Consider the following 23523-nt stretch of genomic DNA (forward strand, 5'->3'; position numbering starts at 1 on the left):
AACCATGCAATAGTACTTTCATGCAAACTGGATGATGTGCAACTGTTGAACAAGATAACAAGATGCATGGTTTAAGTGAAAAACAGTTAGAAGATTTAGTTGTAGTTGACCACGAAACTGACATATTGTTAGTCTCTGTAAATTTAGAAGATCCAGGTGAATGGGGAAATATTGATGAAAAATTATGAGTTGTTTTAATGAAATGGGACCTGTTCAAAAGAAAAGTATAATATATCCCAGAGATACATATGATAGTAAATTTGGTGGCACATATTATAATAGAAAAATAGAAAACTGTGAGCTCATGCCAAGAACATGGCTCATTTATTCCAAAACTTTAAATTCTGTTTTTCGCTTTTGTTGTAAACTTTTCGCACCTACCGAATCAAGTAGTCTTGTAGAAGATTATAACGATTGGAGAAATGTGAGTACAACTTTGTATAGACATGAGACTAGTTTAACTCATGTGAAAAATTTCTTAAAATGGAAGGAACTTGATAAAAATTTAAAAAACAAAACTATTATTGATTGCCAGACTCAAAGCACGTATGAAATGGAAATGAAACATTGGACGAATGTTTAAGAATACTTGATTGAATTTATAAAATTCCTTGGTAGCCAAAATTTAACTTTTTGCAGATCATCTGATAAATTATATAAAAGGAATAATGGCAATTTTTTAAAATTAGTCGCACTGTTTGTGAAGTTTGATCCCATTATAGAAAATCATGTTGAAAGGGCCCTACAACGAAACAATAGAGTACACTATTTGAGTAAAGACAGTCAAAATGAAATATTGGAAACTTTAAGCAATGCAATCAGGGATACAATTTTATTATCAATTCGAAAATCTAAACATTATTCCATAATTTTAGACTACACACCTGATGCACGTAAAACAGAACAAATGACTATTATTATTCACTTTTTTCTTGTGACAATGGAATTGTCAAGATCAGGGAAAACTTTTTAGGTTTTGCAGATATATCAGATTCCACAGGATGTAGTTTATGTGCAACAATAATGGAACAACTGGAAAAAATGGAACATTCCCATTGAAGACATGCAAGGTCAAGGGTATGACAATGGAGTAAATATGAAAGGGAAAAAATATGGGCTCCAAAAGTTGCTTTTGAACAAAAATTCTCAAGCTTTTTACATGCTATGTGCTGCTCATACTCTAAATTTAATCGTTAACTATGCAGCCAAAGTGAATGCAGATACAATTAGTTTCTTTGCAATTATTCAAGAAATATAGAATTTCTTCTCATTCTCTTACAAACGTTGGGCAATCCTTTTAAAGTTTGTAAAAAAATTAACATTGAAACAGTCATCAGAAACGCAATGGGAAAGTAAAATTAATGCTATCTGCCCACTACTATATCAGTTAGGAGAAATTTATGATGCACTTTTTGAAATTTTAAATAATGAAAATTAATAAAGTAACTCAGCATGAAGCACAAACATTATGTACTAAAATAAAGGACTACACATTTATTTGCTCTCTTATAACTTGGCAGGATTTACTTAACAGAATAAACCCTGTGAGTTGTAAACTCATAGGGTTTAAACCTTAAAATGGAAAGGAAAGGAGTCATACTCCTTTCCATCAGGTCAAACTTAATACTTCTCTGGAAGCAGTAGCGATTCGCTTCTCTGTGGGATTCCTTATTACGGTATGATCAATTTATTTACCACCAAATGCTGAGTTAAATGAAATTGATCTTGATAACCTTATCTCGCAACTGCCTGAACCCATACTTTTGATGGGTGACTTTAACGGTCACAATACTCTATGGGGGTAGTGCCAACACTAATAGACGAGGTCGAATCATTGAAAAAATTCTTGATGATAATAACCTTTCCCTTCTAAATAATAAACTCAATACTTTCTTCCACATATATTCTGCAATTGATTTTACAATCTGTTCCCCTTCCATTCTTCCACTGCTCATGTGGGACATTGAAGAGAACATATATGAAAGTGATCGCTTTCCTGTTCTTTGTACAATGTCTTCACAGGAACCATGTTCACCCACATGGATACCTATGTGAAAAATGGGCCAGGCTGACCACAATACTTTCTCTCATCTTGCAAAATTTAATGCTGATGCCATCAGTCAAACACCTATCAATGAAGCAGTAAAATATATAACAGAATGCATTGTCCAGGCAGCAACAACCTCCATCCCAAAAACTTCATCTCGATTTCTTGTCTATCCAAAGCCTTCGTGGAACCCAGAATGTCAGGCAGCCAAAAAAGATCAACACAGGGCATGGAGCATATTTCATAGATACCCCCACATCAAATTTAATAACTTTCAAGCATGCTCGAGCCAAAGCATGTTTTGTAAGATGTCAGCGTCAAAAACAATCATGGATCCAATTTACTACATCAATTAATCAAACGACCAGTCCAAAAATGGTATGGGATAAAATCCGGAAAATGAAAGGCAGATATAGTACACACTGTTTGTCCACCTTAGACTATAATGGAAGTGTTCTTGCTGATCCCAAAGCTATCGCAGATACTTTGGGAGAAACTTTTGCTAAAATTTCAGCAACAGCTTCATATTCTCCGGAATTTTTAATACTGAAAGAGCAGCAAGAGAAACAAAGGCTTAATTTTTCTACCAACATTCTTCAGCCATATAATCAGCCATTTGTCAAGGAGGAACTAAAAAGAGCTCTCCTACAATCTCACCTTAGTGCATAGGACCTGATGACATCCATTATGAAATGATAAAACATCTACCATCATCTTCTATGGATCTTCTTCTCTTATTATACAATAGAATACTTGCAGAAGAAGAGTTTCCAAATTCTTGGCATAAGTCAATTGTCATTGCTATCCCAAAACCAGGAAAAGATCCAACACAAGCAAATAATTATCGACCCATTGCTCTGACCAGCTGTCTTTGTGAGATACTAGAGAAAATGGTTAACGCCAGACTTCTCTGGTATTTAGAAAGCAACAGTCTTCTTTCCAATACACAATGTGGATTCCGTAGACATCGATCAACTTTAGACCATTTAGTTCGGTTAGAAACTTGTATAAGAGATGCATTTCTGAAGCGAGAACATCTTGTCACGGGTTTTTTTGATATGGAAAAAGCTTATGATACAACCTGGAGATATGGCATATTAAAAGACCTCTATAACCTAGGTCTCAAAGGACACCTGCCTATATTTATTAAAAACTTTCTATCCAGGCGAACTTTCCAAGTGAGTGGGAAGTACACTATCTCGACCATATCTTCAAGAACAAGGTGTTCCACAAGGTTCTGTCTTAAGTGTAACCCTTTTTGCTATTAAAATCAACTCAATCATTGAACAGCTTCTTCCCACTGTAGACAATGCTCTATATGTTGATGACTTCACAATATACTGTAACATGAGGGTAATTGAAAGACAACTTCAGCAAGCAATTGTCTCTCTGTGGGCTCTTAATAATGGATTTAGGTTTTCGACAGAAAAAAGTGTCTGTGTACACTTCTGTCAAAAACGCACTCATCACCCAGATCCTGAACTAAGAATGGGACCTACCGTTATTCCAGTAACTACAGAAACCAAGTTCTTGGGACTCATTTTTGACAGAAAACTCTCATTTCTAGCACACATTCTTTAACTAAGAGAAAAGTGCAAAAGAACTTTGAACCTCCTTCGCACTCTATCCTCTACTGGGTGGGGTGCTGATCGAGCTTCATTGCTCCATCTTTATCGTGCACTTATACGTTCAAAGCTGGACTATGGGGCCCAAGTCTATGGTTCGGCAAGACAGAGTAACCTACGATGGTTGGATTCCATCCATCGTCAGGGTATACGGATAGCTACTGGTGCCTTTCACACCTCACCTACTCCAAGTCCCTATGTAGAGGCAAATGAACCGGTTCTATCACTTCAACAGAAACAGTTGTCTCTTAATTATGCCCTAAAAAAAAAAATCTCTCCCAGATCGCCCTACACGGAATAGTATCTTCTCTTTGCATTGGGAAGCTCAATATCACACATAAAACTGTTATACATCCTTTTGGTATGCGTATTAAAGAAACTGTGCAAACTGTTAGTATAAATGTTGACAACATTAGCTACACTAAACATGACAGCATTCCTCCATGGCAGGTTTGCGCACCATCCTGCAACTTCTCACTTTGTCAGCTACAGAAATCTTATACCCCATCATCCATTTACCTGCAATTGTTTAATGCACACAGAGCAGCACACGCTGATTTCATTAGGTTAAATCTAACTAATTATGTATTACCATGGGCCTTGATCTTGTATATTTATATCACCCTGTTGTAATTTTGTTAATATGTAAATACCATAATGCTAAACTTAAATTTTATGCATCAATGCTGTATAATAATTCCTTTCTGACTCTAAGTATTAGTATAATAATGTTTGTTGTAATCTTACTAGATGTAGACACTGCTTTCCTTGACTTGTTTTGTATATACATATGTTAACCTATAGTTATCTATTTATGTACTTCTGAAACCTCTGCAGTAATTTTGTTTATATGTAGATACTGCATCACTTAACATACATTTTGTGTATGCATCTTACCTATTTGTGTACTTTCTAGTAATTCTGTTTATATGTATTCTAAATTCTGTTTCGACTGCATTGCTAAATTTAATTTTCATCCATGTATATTGTATAATAATCCCTTTTTTATTTTTGTACTGCTATAAAGGCATCTATTATAATTTTACATATATGTAGATATTGCATTCTTTGGCCTAGTGTTTCATATATTATGTATTAACTTATATTGCTAACTATTTTTGCACTACTGTAATAACCTGTGACCTTGTGTGTTGCTGTGCCCTCTGCAGCAGTTCTGTTTACCTAGAGATGCTGCTTTGTGAAACTAGATTCTTGTACAGACATATTGCTTATAATTCTGTAAATGCTAATGTTGTAACCTTTAGTATAGCACAGTATGACCTTTGTAGTTTTTGTGCCAAATAAACTATAAACCAACCAAACCAACCAATCCCTTATCTCCAACTCCATTGTCACTTTATTATAAAAAAGCAAGCAAATTACTAAGACAAGCCCTACCTTTCACAAAATCATGTCCCTGATAAAGTATGATATTCTTATCCACCCAGTCCTTCATTCTGTTTTTTACTAAGTTACTTTCCAAATGATTTTGACAAATGATTTTGGAACTACAATGAATCTCACTGTGTTTGGCATAAGTGAATGTCTTTGAGTAACAGATGATTTTCATCACCTAATGTAGGATCACCACCATGCTTATGAAGGCCTGAAATGACCTGATAAAAGTTTCATGTTTGGTCTTTAAGGAAAGGTTCTTGAAATATCTAAAGCAGCATAACCAATCTACAGTACTACATGTATAACAGATGTTCTTTTATACATGGGATGCACATAAAAAAAAAAAAAAAAAAATTGTTGCACTCGTAGGAACAAATGATTTTGTAGTTGGATAAAAACAGACTATCAGGATGACTTATCAGTGATTTGTTGAAGGGCATGCAGTTTGTGAATGTGTGAGATGAATTTTGAAGAAAGAGGAAAATGCATTTATTATCATTATATATATTTAAGGGTACTTCCATGGCATCCATAGACTCACTGCAGGAGGTCTGCTAGCATCAACATTAACTTTCATTTGCACAATACCAGTCAATATCTTGCTTTGAACTCTTTCACTAACAAAATATTCCCAACTGACTCGCAACCTATTCCACTCATTCACTATTCTCCTAGCAAAAATCTAATTCTCATGCCTTGTTAACTACATTCTTATTTAATTTCCAGGAATGATCCTTAGTTTGCTCCACACTAGTCATGTGCCAAAAACTTTCCTCCATATCAATCTATAAAACACCCCTAAACCACTTATGTCTCTATAACATACACTCCCATATCTGGCTATCAATGGGTCTCTATAACCATGCAAATCTTCAAACTCTCTCTCTCCACATGATGCATCCCATAGATCAGTCACAGTCTTGTGAAACACATCCAGAGACAAATGCCCATCTCCAAGAAACCCAGGTGACCAAATCTGTGCAGAATAGTTCACATGCAGCCTTATAAAGAGGTACAATATCCTGCTTATCTCTACTTGTAGGGGTGTTTCTTAACCAGGTAATCATATCAGCTATTTTAGTCACTGCTGATATGCCCTCTGAACTTCAACTGCCTACCCTCCAACATCCTGGAATCCCATGAGTACAGTTCCCTATGTGGTACACAGCTGGTAATTTTTTCACTCCAAAATGCCCAACCTTACACTTTTCTATATTAAACTCAACATCTATTCTGATTTTTTTTTTTTTTTTGATTTTTTAAATTTTTTGATTTTTTTTGTTCTCCATTTCTCATACTGTCAATGTAGTTCAGGTAGTTCAGTGATGGCGAACCTATGACATGCGTGTCAGCACTGACACACTTGAGAGTTTCAGGTGACACACCTTGGATGTTGAAAAATATTTGATATTCTGATAAAAAAAAAACTGTGATAAATCGTGTAAGATCGCTCTCAGTTAAGACGAAGGTAGGTTTCGGCTTTGAGAATAAACTCAAAATATTTCAACGTGATTTAGAAAGTAACAATTTTAAGTATTTCCCAAGAGTGAAAATTTTTTTTTTTAATGAAACCAGTCCCAAAAATCGTCAACAACATATCAACTAATCCATAAAAGTCCTAAAGTCATGAACTGAACAGTTTTCTTCTAGGTTTGAGCAATTTCAAATGTTGTAACAAACAATCCGATTCATAAAGTATCCTAATCAAGCAGAATTCATGGATCTTAAATTAGATGGCTTTGAGTAGTTGGATTTGAAAGATCTAGAAATGCAACTAGCCGACTTCCAGTGTAATCCTATCTGGAAAAGAAAGTTTATTGCTCTTAGAAATGAATTAGAAGAACTTTGTAAAAATTTGTATAAAAATTCAGATTGTAAAATTCTAAGCATGTGGAATAGTCTTCCCAAAAACTTTCATGCTCTTAAAATCTTTGCTAAAGCTCTTCTAACAATTTTATCTTCTACATACTCTTGTGAAACTCTATTTTCTGCCTTAAATAATATCAAATCGAAAGGGAGAAATAGATTGAGCAATGATTTGAGTACTGCCTGTGTAGCATTAAAATATACACACTATAGCCCTTCTATAAAGCAACTTTCTACCAGCATTCAGCAGCAGAAAAGTCATTAAATGTAACGTAAGTTTGTAATTTCAGTTTATTAAATTAATTGTATAATATGAATTCATAGATTTTATATCAATGTCCTATTAAATAAATAGCCTAATATGATAAGTATAAGTCACCATCTATGATTATGTAGTTAAATTTATAATGCATTTATGCAAGTGGCACATCAACAACGCCAATATTTAAAAAAAAAACATTTTTGACACACCTGGGTAAAAAGGTTCGCCATCACTGATCTAGTTAAATCATCTTTCGAATTTCAAGCTCCATCATTATTAGGGGGAACCCCTATTATTTTTACATTCCAGCCAACCACTGAGCATGTGTACACGTTACACAGAGCCACGCCAGTTTACCTTGAATTTCATCCGGAAATTTTAAAAGTGAAACAAAATGTGTTGTTTTTATAGCATACCAGTGTGACTGTGTGTTAAGAATGATAACCGCACCTTCACTTGGCTAAGAGGAAATTAGAGAACAGTTACAGAGTTATTTCCATTATGTTTATTTACCTACTACATTACTATCGAACTAAATACATGTATTATACACGATATTTGAGTAAACATCCTCTCCCCCCCCCACTAAGTAATGAAACAAGGAGTGATTTTACTACCTGACATGATAAAATTATGTTCAGTTGATCATGTTCCACTTTTGACTGACTTTTGTCCCTTCTTCTTAATGCCTAAACAAATTTAATTCCCTAACATAAGGATTTGTTATGAAAGCTTAATAGTTCGTCTTATAACATTATGGCAAAAGCTACTTACCTTAGAATATGACAGATGTTAACGTAATGAATGATATTGATAAGTGCTACCGACCCATGACAGATAATTACTCCAAAACTTCTCTGACAACGGTGAAAGCGAAAACATGCAGCATCACGCTGTATTTCCCTAGAATACAACCAGGTTCCTAAAAATATCCCTGCAATATTTCAAAACGATCAAAAGGATGACAGCGAATGCAGTGCAACCGATTTAAAATTAGATTACAAAACAGCATTTTTCGTTGATGGATAAAATTACTCGCACCGACAAAAACTGTATTATTATTATTCTATGAAACTCCCTGGAGGTGTCTAATAATAATAATAATACCTCCAGGGAGTCCATAGACTCATCGAGGGAGGGCACCTACTCTACAACTCTCTCTCCACCGCAAATATTGCTTCGATACTAGTGCATGAGTGTGATCATTAAAGAAACGACTAACTTCAACAAAAAACCCAATTTATGAAAGATGTAATTAACAAAACTGAAAACCCAACCAGAGATCACACCAAAGTAACACGTTTGTGGTTTCCAGTAAAAATGTTTGACATTCCATAAAAAGTAATATCTAATAATAACCCCAACAGACCTCAAAATAACAGACAGGGAAACTCTCCTCCCCTCCCAAAAAACATCTCACCATTCTGATGCATTTCTTAACGATGTATGAAACCTATTATAAAAAAAAACTTTATAAGCAGCAGGTCCCAATACAGAACGTGGCGTCCACTCGTTCGAAATATATGAAATGAAAATGAGAACACACATACTCCTGTTTTAACATACAGTACAGGTTTGAGATTTTTCGTGCTACAGTTTAACTCATCAAGTGTGGTTTTAAAAGACGGAATCTGACATAACAAATTTTGATTAAATGAAATTTTTTGTCAAAATTTGTAAAAATGTTTTAATTTTGGTTGAAATAAGACACTTTTTAGTGCTGTTTTTTTTTTAAAAAAGTATAGGTACTGAAATTTTTATGCTACGTTATTTAATCTATAAATCGTTTTGTACACGACTGAAATGGCCATATTCCCAGGTTTCGAATCTGAATGGGCAGGTACTGTCCGACCACAGATACAGAACCTCAGTTGGCTTGGTGTCAAGAATAGTCAATTCATGTTGAAGGAGAAAAAGAAATAATGCGATGTACGAATTAGTCACGAACACGCGAAATTACGTGCTTTATATGTAACATTTTCAAACTGTTATACAAGCAAAATGGTTACCACTTTATAATCTACAATATTCATAAAAGTGAAGTTAATTTTCCGACGTGTAATAATAATCAACTCACCCCACAATACGGACTGATTACCCTATTATCGAAATGGATTCTCCTTCTTCTGACATGCGCAGAAGTGTCGAAAACTCTCATATCTTTGGCGTACAGTATTGTCCACCACAGATGCGAGAACCCTGGCTGGCACAGTACCAAGAAGAGTCAATGTATATTGAAGGAGAGAAAGCAATAAGACGATGTTGCGATTTCGCGTGTTGATGTACAATTCGTACATCAACACGCGAAATCATGCGCTTTATACGTAAAATTTTCAATCTGTTGTACAAGCAAAAAAGTTAACAATTTTAAAATCTAGAGTTTTCATAAAAGAAAAGCTAATTTTCCGACGTATAATAATAAACACTCAAAAAATAGGGTAATCAGTGCATCCCATGAAATGCACTGATTACCCTATTATCGGAATGGAATCGTATTCTTATGCATGCGCAGAAGTGTCGAATGTTCTCGCATCTGTGGTCGGATAGTAATGACATTTTATAAGGGTAACTGTGTACCCAAGGGGATGTTGAAATGCATGAACGCGAATGCCCGAATTATTACAAATAAAGGAAAGGAGTTTTTAGCATTGGCCAGCTCAACTTGGCCAAAAATTATTGGCATCAGCAAACCTGGTTGTGAGAAAATGATGCTTATTGGGATAGAATCTAATGAATATTATATTTTCAATGAAGATAGAAAAAATAGGGCAGGAAGAGGGGTTTTATTAATAACTGAAGAACTTCAACCAACAAATGTAGAAGTTAAAAAAATTGTCGATCTGAGGGAAATTGTTCATTTGAGGCTGTCTGATGAAATAGAGGCAAAGAGAAGAAAATATTTTGATCTGAGGTCCAGAAATAGATGTGGACAACATGCATCAGCAGATTAGCACAATAAGTGCAGGCAGAGCAACCATCATGGGAGACGTCAACCATGGTGATATAGTGGAAGGAGGAAAGGTCATATGTCAAAATTCAAATGAAATTTTTACCTTATATTAAGGAATAATTACTTCAAGCAGAAGGTGATGGAAGGGGTTTGAGAGGGTTGGATCTTGTAATAGCATCAGAAGACTATCTATAGCTGCAGTAGCAACTCTACCTGCGATTGGGGAAAGGGACAATGCCATGCCGTCTTATACTGGGATGTTGCTCAATTGTGAAAATATCAGTCATAAACGATTTATGTGGAACCACAAAGCTTGCGATAATGACAAACTTAGGAAGCAACTTGGGGTAATGCCATGGCATAAGAAACTACATGGAATGAATATCATTCCATGTAGGATCATTGCATGGAAAGCGGTCAAGGATTGTTTTAGCAAGGCAGTATCATGTATCCATGATATCCATCATATCAAGAGCAGCCAGTGCATGCAACCTTTTATCTTTTCTCAGAAAGAATTTGTAAAAACCAGAAAGACTAGATATCAAAATGTCTTATGTGCAATCAGGCACATAAGACACATAAGACTCTCTACTTAGGCTCAAAACGTGTGCTCGAGAATAAACACTTATTCTATATCGTCCTTTTTGAACATTCCTACTCATCCACCATACAAATGGAGAACAAGCTACCACATGGCTTTCTTGCTCTTTCACTATTGGTTTATGAACATTTATGTATGTAGTAATGGCATCATCAGATGAATTGTGCAAATTGTGGCTTTAATGGAATCTTGATTTCATTTGAAAATACAGAAATCCTAATACTCACTGATTTTCTAATTTTATTTTTGTTTTTTGTTAGAAGAGCAAGTTATATTCACACTCAATGGAATGGTCAACTGTTGGTTTGCCATAGAATATTTTTTTAAATTTCTCTTTTTTGTGTTTTAATAGCTGCTATTATCGACATCTTTAAAAATTTTACATCAGAATGACTCCACTCATTCTGATATATATTTTGACTTCGATCCAGCATATATTGCCAAATCACTTTATAGTTTGGTGGATCCACTACTTGTGTGTTATTTCTATCGAGTCGTTTTCGACTCCTAGTGATTCTATGAACATACGCTCTCCACTCAAATCTGTCTCTGGCCATATCTTTCAAAATTTTCAGGCGTCTTCCAGTTGCTTCTTTAATTCCACCCACCCATCTAATTATTGGTCTTCCTCTTCTCCTGCTTCCATTAAATTTAGAAAGCAATCATCTTCTCCAGACTGTCACTTGCTTGCATAAATATGTCCAAAGAGTGACAAAATTTGCTCGGTGATCAATGGAGCAATCTGGCTTTATTCTGTTCTATCACTGATTTATTGGTTAGCTTTGCAGTCCATGGTATTCTTAGTAAGCATTTCTAAACCCATGATTCAAATGCATCTTTATTCCCTTCTTTCATTCTTTCTCAGGGTCCACCATTCACATCCATACAATACCAGAGGGCATACCATTGCTTTCACGATTCTGATTTTTGTTGCAAGGCTAATATCTTTATCTTTAAAGATCTTACTTAAATTTGTCATTGCTTTCTTTCCGAGTAATATTCTTCTTTCGGTACAATACCCATCTTTATCAATTCGGGATCCTAGGAGCACAAAATTATTAACTACTTCCATTTTCACCCCAGATACTTCAAAATCATTATGTTCACATGTTGCATAACTTTTGTCTTTTTTATGGTTAAGGCCATATTTAGCACTTTGTTCTTTAACTTTCATAATAAGTTCTACATAAACGGAAATAATTTCCTCGACATTTTTATTATGGAGCGAAGGAAACATATCTACTGTATTTTTTTCTGATATCGGTTTTTTCCAAAGAGATATTTTTTTCTGAAAAACTGACAGTTTTTCAGTGGATGTCAAAATATTTTCGTTTATCCCTTGGATACTTGTATTAAAGCTATTTAAGTAATTAAAAATATCGGCTACTATTTTACTACATATAATGCTGTCACCTGTATGAGACCTATTTGCAGCGACGTCATTACTACTACTTCTTCCACTTGTACTTATCCCATCATTAATATTTGCCTCAGAATCACGTTTTCGTTTAATAATAAATTTACCCCATTGTGTGCTACTACGATGTTAGACAACCGACATACCAAATACACATTAAAAATAGACTACGCCGATGTCACACAACACACCAGTAGCGCATTCAGGGTTTAATCGTGGGGGAGGGCCCGAATTAAGTAGATGATTCGAGAATGCACACTACGCATCGCATACGACCAATGACTGAGCATCTGCAATGATCGCTAATTCATAAATTTTCTAGTGTTTTTTTCCTTTTTCTTCGGAAGTGCCAGGGGCCCTTTTACCCCCGCTGGGTGCGCCACTGCAACACACAAACCAAACACATATCACTTAATGACTGTAAAAGAGATGCTCCTACCCGCCCTTCCTGTTAACACATGGCCTATAAACGATATTCAATTCGTTTAGAAGTCAACGTGCATAGCAGACTTCAGTTGTTAGGATCACAGTAGCCAATTACACTCAGAATTGTGTCATGTGGTATCTGTTCCCCCGAGCGCTTGTTGTTCCTCCAAGTGTTCCCCCGAACACTCGGAACACAAGTGTTCCAGGGAACACCGATTAAGAACCACTGCTCTAGAGAGTAGACAAGGCCATTTTAGCCCTATCTAGCTTTTGGAGGCTGACAGGGGAAGGTCAATCTCTACCAGTAAGCAGTCAGTGATAGCTTGCCCAAGACTATTATTAATTATAAACCGCATCCAGTGAAGAAACAACTGACAAGTGCTGCCCTCTCATGGTCCCTAATCCTAACATTATATTTATTGTCTGAAAATAGTATAGGTTGTACTGTCAATTTTCTTGAGTATACAGTACGAAAAACCGAAGTTTCTGGGAGAGAAAAAACGTTGAACATGCAAGAGATTGACTGAGGAACTTGTCTAAGCCTTTTTCAAGTACAAATTAATCATTCTTTGGCAGTAGGCTTATTCCACGGACACTTGGGTTTTAATCAAGCAATTAAAGGAAATCAACCAAAGAACCCAGACTATTTTAGACAATGATATATAGCCCTGTTGTTAGGGCATAAAATAGCCATATGTTAATGGAGTTTTAGGTTTTTAGTCCTATGTGGATGAAATCGACAGATACAATTTTTTTTCAGGGGAAGCAGGGAAGTGCTGCGATTGTTTCCAAAAAAACTCGTTTAAACAATAGTACGGTGACCTGATATAACTGTCTATTTACTACTTACTTCATACTAATTTTTAATTCCAGATTTCATTACATTTTAAGTCAGTAAGTAACGATAATAACCTTCGGTTCAGAAACAACCAGGTTAGAAAGAAACAACTCATTTTGGAATGCCATCTTTTCAACGACTTTTACTTAAATGTATGAGACTCGCTAACTTACATATTGTTCAAAAGGTTTTACCTGAGGAAAAACTGAGATTTATCAACCCAGAAGAGCCTGTTACTGAGCCTAGGTGGGTTACCGGAAGCGGAGTTTGCGTCCTTAGCAGTAAGTCGCTAAAAGAAAGAGCACTCTAAGTTTGATAGTTAGGCTGACCATACATACCGTTTTGAACGGGACAGTACTGTTTTTTTTATATATTTCCCGACCGTCCCGTCGTTTAAATAAAAATGTCAGTTTTGTCCCGTTTTTAGTAATTATAAATGTATTGGTCAATCATAAATTATTATTCATAACCTATAATCGTATATCAATATCATGGATACCAGTAATTTGTATAACTATGGAGTCGCATCATTCGATACTAAATATCGATATCTGCAGTGATTTATTCAGAGAAAATAAAAGATACATGTTGGCAACACTTGCGCGTCTCAGACGCGGCGTCTGTTCTGCTGTAGCGTTAGTTTTTGTTTTGCCCATATACTAACCAGTGGCTTTGTAATTCAATAATGATGGTGGTTTAAATTTCGTATTTTTTAAAGCTTTAAGTCTATCCTTGCAATGTCAAACAGGCGAAACTGCAATTTTATTGACGATCTCCAGAAAGAATTCAAATTTATTAAACTGGACAAGCTGTTTAGTGGTGGAACAAATGTGGTATGCAAACACTGTAATAAATATCCATTTTTCCGTTGCTCATGGAAACAGAAGTGACATATCATCTACATAGCCAGAAACATAAGGATGCTGAATCTTATGTTTGATCTATGTCTGATCTGATGTTTTTAACTGAAAATCTCTGGCTTCAGTTAAAAACATCAGATCGTTTATGGTGCGACGTGATGGTGATGGTGAAAGCAATAAAATTGCAGCAAAGTTAAGCTTCTGTTGCTTATCATACTGTGCATCACGGCCAAAGTTTTCGTACAAATGACTGCTTGTCGACATTGATAAATAAAATTTATAAACCAAACTTTTCTTCAGCACCTACCAAATAAGAATATTCAGTTACAGAAGTAGTCATGAGCATTGAAAATCTAGTAAACAATTTAGAATCCAGAAAAAGGGAAGTGTTTGTAACTACTGATGTCAAAAAACAAATGAAAATGTTAGTAGATTGAGGAAAAATTAATGAACTAAGTTTTTGGAGGTAGTTGAGAATTTCTATAAAACCAACTAGAATATGTCAACAAGTGGAAGTGCAGTTTAGGAAACACTGAGAAGTTCAAGTGGGTGTTACTAAGGAAGACACCTGAATGGAAAGAAATACAGGACAGCCAAAACGAGAAACCCATCACACGCACAGAAACTCCTGTATTCGATCAGTGGATCTTCATAATAATATCTATCGTTGTGAGTCAGTTGAATATGGAATAAAGAAACACATTCCTGTATCTAATAGATGGTACAGAGTTTTTCTAAAATGCGCGAAAATCGCCTAGGCTTTCAAGACTTTAGTAATATTGTAGAGTTTATTCTTTGTCTTCTACGAAGTACAGCACCTGTTGAGTGAATATTTTCTGTTATGAACAGTATGTGGTCAAAGGAGAAATCTAGATTAAGGGTTGAGACAATGAGGTCTATGTTAGTTGTAAGACAAAATTGTGTCACGGATTGTGAGAAGTTTCATGATCAGGTATTGAAAGACCAAAATTTGCTGTGTAAGATCACTTTATCAGAGAAATATTCATTTGACGATCGTGGTGAAATACAGTCACCCCCCCCCCCCTTCCCCTCTGTGTATACCTAAAACTTTTGTACGAGTTCTGTCACTGAAGAATAATGGTAAACTCAAGATGTTTATGTAATAAAACTTTTTTATCGTCTTACTTTTTCATTAATATAGAATATTACATAACAATGTCCCATTATTGCCATTCCGATGTCCCGTTTTTGTCTCAAGGAAATATAGTCAGCTTAATTCTAGTCGCCCACTAAAAAAACTTTTTCTAAACCTTTCTTCGATCAGTGTGCACCCAATAAGTGCGCAATGAGTTTATCTATACTTGGATCAAATTGTTATGTTGTAGTGCAGTATTAATTATTATTTCATCAATATTGGATGAAATGCTGGTTAATGAAAGATTTTTCTCTCTTTTCAGCTACGTTTTGCAAAAAGCATAAACATTTATTTTTTCCGTTTGTCACTACACAAATTATTTCGAGTCTCCAGCTGGACTAAATTTATTGAAATTGGTATTTGTAATCATAACAATGCTCCAGCATATGCTAAGTGAGAATACAGAACAAAATGTAAGAAAAAGAAGTTGTCACAAAGTAGGTAAACAACAGTTATGTGAACACATTTAAGGGCATCGAAAATAAATCACAGGAAGGTGGCAAAATATTCTGGAGGCCATTGAAGCGCTTAGAAATGGAATCGAGGAATGAGTACTGTAAAAGGAATCAAAGATGATAAAGAAAATCTAGACGTCTGGAATAATTACTTTGAAAAATTGCTAAATAGTAACAGAACACAGTGGTCGAAGACATTGCAAAGAATGCAATCAGTAGTGTAATCAATATTCGAGGTAGAAAGAGCCATCAAAAATCTGAAATGTGAAAAATTAGCTGGAGTAGTTCATATTCTAACAAAAATGCTGAGTAGTATGGGAATCGCTTTGAACAAGATCAATATAAGATAAAGAATCGTGACAAGAAAGTCACTGATCTTATCAGTCAATGACATCACGATTCCTTATCTTATCTTGATCTTGTTCAAAGTGACTCCCATACTACTTGCATATCAAGAATTTGATTATGATGATATGATAATCTTTACAAAATTTTGTAGAACCGTGTAAAATTTCATTTACCTCGGACCATTCGCAATGGCACCAAAGGGCATATATATCGGATTTACAAATTCAGTAAATATGCTCTGCTGGATGGGAGTTAACAAAATTTGACCTTAAGGATAGCACACAGACACACACAGTGTGTGTGTGTGTGTGTGTGTGTGTGTGTGTGTGTGTGTGTGTGTGTGTGTGTGTGTGTGTGTGTGTGTGTGTGTGTGTGTGTGTGTGTGTGTGTGTGTGTGTGTGTGTGTGTGTGTATGCGATCATTTTTTTAAGAAAAACATAGGTTATACTATTTGCCGAACTGCTTATTTGGAATTAAAATGCGGATTGAAAAACCTTGTAAGCGGATTGAAAAACCTTCTTATTTTGCCTCTAAACGTGGTTTCTGAGCATTTAGTCCCTAGCCTGCTCACAGTATTAATGTTCATGGACAATATGTTTAAAGTGTTAAATACTATAGCTCGATAAAACAATGTATTTTATTATACGAATAAAATAAATTATTCTTATAATGTCTTTTGTTTAAGGGAGTAGGGAGCTGTCTTTTATGACATGTTTTGGAAATCTGTAGGACAGCAGTCTTTTTTTTTTTTTTTCCGCCATTGATGACAGTTCAGTTCATTTCTGTAGCCCACTAGACAAGATTATCCAACAGACAACTGCGGCCATCTAAACCTGAAATTCTTGTTCTTTTGCAAAAGAATAGAAGAAGGAGAAGAAAACTCTTGCGCCAATGCTCCATTACCAGATATCATCTGATGAAGAGAAAATTTTCTTCTCTCAACGTGGGCTAAGAATCAGTCCTCTAACTATACTTTTTGTGGTGATCTTGGAAGTTTACACAAAACTCTACAAGTTATTATTGAATGTTGATTCAAACAGACCATTAAAGCTTGTAAATAAAAGTAAGTGCATTTTTCTTATATCGCTAAGAAAATGGCACACATAGGAAACTCGTATACTTATGGATGTGAACAACAAAGTTCAGCATAACTGAGTTTCGAATTTTAATGCTTTCTGGAAGATGATCAAAATCGCAAAACATAACAGATCACTAATAGCTTATACGTTGTTGAATAATATTTCTTTTTTTTTTAATTTCAGTTGCAATTTTATGACGTATTAAATTAAAAATGTCGAAATTTCAAAACCTTTAGAATTGTTATTTTGTATGATATCCACATTAGTATTTTTGACTAAAGAGAAGAAATCAGTAACTATTTTATCTACAAAAAGATATGAAAGAGAAATATATCTACTGTATATAATCTGGAAGCAAGGTGTGGGTTTATCGCGTTTTTTATTTATTTTTAATTTTATTTATTTAGCTGCATCAGTTATTATCAATGGCGATATTCCTAGAGAGGTAAACACGTCGACAAGCTATTTACATTGGATAAAAGAATCCGCTTAGCACGAATTAAAATGATGCTACCGTCTATTATGGAGAGATCGAAGTTCATTTGTTATTCGATCCCAAATTAATTACATCTAAAGCTCAGTTGCTAAGCATAAAGATAACTTTGAAGAAAGCAAAGCGAATATATTGCCACAACTCTCTTGCTGAATTATCTTTTCAGGTAAGAATATTGAGTTGAGATATGTTATTTATGAACACAGAGAAAAAATTATAAAAGTTAGCAGACTCATCGGTATTTTGCACTATAGTGCTATAGATTTTCTCTCCTTTTTGGATAGGATTTATAAAAATTGTAGTTATTGAATGCTTATTTATTTATTTATAAGTGCGATTTGTTATTTCCATAGAGTTCCATGACTCTTGGTAAGAGGCCAACTCACCTATTAATGAGCGGAGAAGAACAGGTGAAGTGGTTTCTCGCCATGCATTTTACCCTGTTAATTGAGTGTTCTGAATGTCATTCACCCTTCAGTTGAAAAAGCACTTTTTAAAAAACACATGAAAGTTATGAAAACATTATTCCGTAATTTATAAACGTATTATTATTATTATTCCTGAAATTTGTCTCCTCTAATGACTCTGATATGGAAACTGTGTTTGGCAAACTTTATATCTTTGAAATTACTTTGAAATTTTCTGATTCTTCTAGGTGTGTGCTGAAATGAGACAGACCGAACCCATTTTATTATGGTTTGTTGGCCGGACTCTCCTACTCTTCCAAATTAACGCTCGCTTTCTAGAACCCTGTAAGTAACATTTGATTCTGGTATAAAAGATAAAATAAAATATCTTATTATATAAACTTATACTAGTAGCAGGCTAGTAGGAATGTTATAATCTAATGAAATTGCTGTTCCGTTTCCATTCTTTCCGAAACCGATGTTTCACTTGTTTGAGGAAAAAAAGACCAGAATTCAATTTCAGGGCCTACGTGATTTTTTTAAAAACAAAACAAACAAGCAAGCAAATATTCATTTCATAGATATATGAAGCGCTCAACTAACGTACGTGTAGTTAAGATTTTTGAGGCTTAAGTTTTCTGTACAGCGTTTGAAACCTTCGTTTTTTTTTTTTTTTCAGAGGTTTCGGGCCAAAATAAGTGGTTACCAAGCACTGTGGGTTTCACAGTATGGTACTTATTTACATATCCGATGCACCCCTTCCTGGCCTTTGCGTTAGCCTCAGAGATAATTATAAACAGCAAACTAACAAACTTTCATAAATGGTTGTTTGGATAACAACAAACTATTTTTATTTTTTAGCGATTAAGAATAGTTAAAATGATGAATAAAAATTTTTGAACACGACTATCGATTAGTTAAATGGGTAATAAACAAGAGATAACATTGTATTTCATTATTGCATCACTCTTTTACCATAATAGAACTTCAACTTGAATAAACTCGTTTTTTTGGGGGGGGGGGGTATATGAATATAGAAAATTTTGCTTTATGGTGGATGCAAGCGAATCCGCTTAGCGTTAACCAACTTTCTAGGACTAGAGCTGCAGCCATTCACCCTTAGCCAACACAGACTGCTAGTTCAAGGCTACCAATAATTTTATTAGGCATCAGGGGAGGAATTATACCCTCGCCTGCTCCATTTGGGAAATAAGAAGATAGTAGATGTTAGATATATCAAAATTATTTCACAATTATGATTATTCTTAAATCAAATCTATCGATTATATTTAATAGCGATAAGAGGAATAGGGACCAAAAGATGGCGGCACTTGTTAGTCGTCTCTTCACTCGATGCCGTATATAATTAGCAATAGTCTTGGAGCAGCTATCTCTGATTGGCAACTGGTGGAAATTAAACTTCCCTCAGTCTCAAAAGGTTAGATACGGCTTAAAAAAAATGGCCTCTTCTAGTTTTTTTTCCCTCCCTATAAGGGAATAAAAGGCGTTTGAGGATTTATTTACTTATTAACTTCTGTAATTCAAGAGTATTTTATGGTCTTTATTCGTCGTGTTTTTCGTTAATGATTCATGATTATAATTTAGTAGCAAAAGAGGGAAATAGACAGGTTAAAATAAAGTGAAGCTAAAGAGAAAGATTTTATTCATCATTACTCTGCACTTGTTGAGATTTCTTGTTTAAAAGTGAAAGCTATGAAACAGCTATCGGAAGGGAGAAGTTATCAGCACATTAACATCACTCACTACTTCCTTGTTAAAGTGAGTAAAGTGCCCAACGTTTCATGTTATTAAACAGGATTTCATAGAAAGGTAATCGGTTATTGTATCAATTACATGAATATCAAGTACATGAATATATATATATATATATATATATATATATATATATATAAGGTGAAGCAAGTTATTGAAGAAAAAAAACGAAATTTGAATGATTATCTGCAGCAAACAACGGAAAAATTTCTGAGGTAAGTAAAGAGGGTTTATTTAAACCCATTGAGACAATATTGGAATACAAAACCAACCAAGTAAAAGTGAGAACTGAAAGGTGGAAAATAAGGCATTGCATGGAAAATACCTTCACAGCATAGAGGACAGCAAGTTGACTTGGCAATGGTTGAGAAATGGAGCACTAAAGAAAGAAACAGAATCGGTAATTTTTGCAGCGCAAAAACAGGCCATTAAAACCAACGTTATGAAGACAAAAACAAAAAAATTCAAGAAGATAGTAAATGTAGATTGTGGAAAGAAAAGGAAAAAACGGTAGACCACGTTATAAGTGAATGCCGCAAAACCGCACAAATTGAGAACCGTAAAAGGCATGATAACGTAGCTAAGATAATTCACTGGCATTTTGTAAAAAGATTGGGTTTAAAGTATCTAAAGACTATTGGAAGCATAAAGTTCACCAGAAAGTGGTTGAGAATGAAAAAGCTAAAATACTCTTGGATTTCAAAATCCAGACTGACAAAAGCTTGGAATGTAACACACCCGATATCACAGTGGTTGAAAAAAGTGAAAACAAGGGTGTTAAGTTTATTGAAATATCAGTACCAGGAGATAGTCGGATTGGCGACAAAGAAAATGAAAAAATTACAAAGTACCGCGATTTGCAAATCGAAGTTGAACGAATCTGGCAAAAGAAAACGAAAGTTGTTCCCATAATAATAATAGGTGCTTTAGGCGCCATCCCTAAAACATTGAAAAACCATCTAGAAGGGCTCGAGTTAGATGGGTTAAAAATTGGGCAGCTGCAAAAGGCCGCTTTGTTTTCATTTTTATTTTCAGAAAGTACTTCCACAACTCATAGGCCCTTGGGTACGGCTCGAATTAGTGGAATATAGCGATTTTTACTTAAGACTGGGGAAGCAAATCAAGCTTTGATGAATATTATATATATATATATATATATATATATATATATATATATATATATATATATATATATATATATATATACCAAGTAATTTTATAAGCTTGGTTATTTTTACTCCTAATCCCAAGTATGCAAACAATTAAGTTTTCGCCTGAAACGTAGTTCAAGTCTAAAGGTGGTGCAACACCAGGGTAACTCATTGTAAAGGTGGGTAAAGATTTGATCACTATTATTAGTATTTTCCATAATGTAAAGTACATCTCACTAGGAGATGTATACTGCAATACATTATGGGTATTGCAGTACACATGCACTACCCAGACCGGTTTCAACTTTTTTTTAGGTCTCCTCAATGAGTAGCTAGACCCTAAATACCAAGGTTTTAGTATTTAGTATTATAGGTAAAGTTGATACGGCTCTGTATTACTAAAACCTTGGTATTTAGGGTCTAGCTGCTCACTGAGGAGACCTCAAAAAAGGTTGAAACCGGTCTGGGTAGTGATCCCACCCATAATGTATTGCAGTATACATCTCTTAGTGAGATGTGCTTTACATTATGGAAAAAATTAAGAATAGTGATCAGAGCTTTACCGACCTTTACAATGAGTTGCCGTGGTGTTGCACCACCTTTAGACTTGAACTACGTTTCAGGCGCAAACTTAACTGTTGCTTACTTGGGATTAGGAGTAAAATAACCAAGTTTATAAAATTACTTGGTAACCGTAATATGCATTATTACCAAGGTTAAAAAAAACTTATATATATATATAAACTAGCAAAAAATGCAGACGATAAAATTCAAAATTTAAATATATACTTTAAAAGATTTGTTCAGTTTTGTCTGAGAAAAAAGTTGACTCGCGCAGGTTTGTTGACAATGCGATAAAAAATGTGAACTCAAACGCAAGAACAAACAATACCGCATATTATATAGCCGGATGCATGCTTTTTTTTTTTTTTTTTTTTTTTCGCATTCTGTCCGTGGGCCCTAAAATGGATGCCAGGAAGAATGTCGAATACATTAAAGGGAAGAAACGATTATTTATTTATTATTTTTATTTATTATTTTTATTTATTATTTTTATTTATTTATTTTACCATGCCGAAATGAATACAGAAATATTTCTGATATGATGATTCTGATATTTGAATTAAATAAATGAATTTTCTGAGTGAAATTTGTAATTTGCTAATTTTACATTTCTCTCAAGGTACTCCATTTTTTTTTTTTTTTTTTTTTTTTTTTTCAGCCAAGTTCTGCCCCACTTCTCCTAAAGCGCTTTGTTTTTTGCCTTCTGATCGTCAGTGCTATGATCGCAGAGACTGTTCCCGTGGACAATTATGTTGCTTAGTTGCTTGTGTCTTTGGATGCGTGAGGCCTGTTCCTATTTAGTTAGAAGCACCATAATATCGGGATGTTTACAATATTAGCTTCAAATTCAATTTTTCAATTTGTAATAATTTCAAAAATGAAAAATAAATCGAGAAAAGCAAAATACAAAGTTTATTATCATATTGATCATTCAAAAATCATCAACAGATGTATGTGAACGTAAAATAATTTTTCCTGCAATAAAGTTCGTATATCGTATTAACGAAAATATCTCTCGTAAACTGCGTACTTTGCACTTACTTTTACTCCTTTTTCTCTACGTGCATCTCGTGGTAACAGCTTATGGCTTTGTATACGTTCCGGTGGACTTGCAAACTGCGATGAAGATTAGGGTCAACATCTGTAAATTGTTATTTTAAAGCATCAATTGATTTAAATTTATCTCATGTTATGCCCTTCGCTGGTACATTTTGTTCTGCATCGCAGACATCTTGTCCTACATACGCACGTTGTTCAGCTATGTTAATGAGGTCACTGTCACTCAATTCTTTTGAATGCGAGTTTAATAATTCCCGAATATTTATTGAATTAGGCAAGAGTTCGCACTGTTGGCAGCGTTTCGGTATACAGTTTATTTTTCAGTCTAATTTTATTTGTAAAATTATTATTCGTAAATTGTCTTAATGATATAGAAAATCTCAAATGCAATTCTGTCAGGAACGAGAACGTCGTCTACTGAGAAAGTGTGTACAGCAATTGACAACCAATATTAAATAAACTTTTCTAATTCAGTGGTTGGTATATGTAGTTGTCTTACATCAGTTGTCACTAAATATAGTACCATGACTATAAATGTCTCTGTACTGTATTTAGGGATACGATAATGCTACACCTGGCCTCGAGGTCAAGGAGAGTCCGAACTAGTGCGAACGGATCGTGTTAAATGGATTTATTATTATTCGGAAAATGTGTTATTTGTAAAGTGAGGAATTCCTCACTTTATTTTATTTTATTTAGGTCTCTTCTGCTTATTATTTTATATTTTAATATCCCAAATTTTCCTGTG

At 34.6% G+C, this 23523-nt stretch overlaps 1 protein-coding gene and 1 long non-coding RNA gene across 3 annotated transcripts in view; one reads left to right on the forward strand and one right to left on the reverse strand.

Moving 5' to 3' along the window:
- Positions 1 to 8031, reverse strand: part of LOC150092929 (G protein-coupled receptor 143-like) — a 100957-nt gene extending 92926 nt beyond the window's left edge. The window contains exon 1 of one of the 2 annotated variants that reach the window (XM_090413894.1): positions 7973 to 8031. Coding sequence is in view for 1 of the 2 variants with exons in the window: in XM_090413893.1 (XP_090270019.1) it covers positions 7408 to 7428 (21 nt within the window). In the remaining variant the exon portion in view is untranslated. Of the gene's footprint in view, positions 1 to 7407; positions 7551 to 7972 lie in introns of those variants that run through there. The other variant, XM_090413893.1, reaches the window with a different exon arrangement.
- A 9788-nt stretch (positions 8032 to 17819) lies between these two features.
- Positions 17820 to 23248, forward strand: LOC150092930 (uncharacterized). Its single transcript, XR_016550445.1, has 3 exons — positions 17820 to 17987; positions 18477 to 18573; positions 22375 to 23248. It is a non-coding gene; the product is annotated as an uncharacterized LOC150092930 (long non-coding RNA).
- Positions 23249 to 23523: the final 275 nt, after the last annotated feature.

This window comes from Typopeltis vanoorti, chromosome 24 (assembly GCF_054136105.1).
Source record: "Typopeltis vanoorti isolate ZY-2024b chromosome 24, IOZ_Tvanoo_1.0, whole genome shotgun sequence".
Classification (NCBI taxonomy): domain Eukaryota; kingdom Metazoa; phylum Arthropoda; class Arachnida; order Uropygi; family Thelyphonidae; genus Typopeltis; species Typopeltis vanoorti.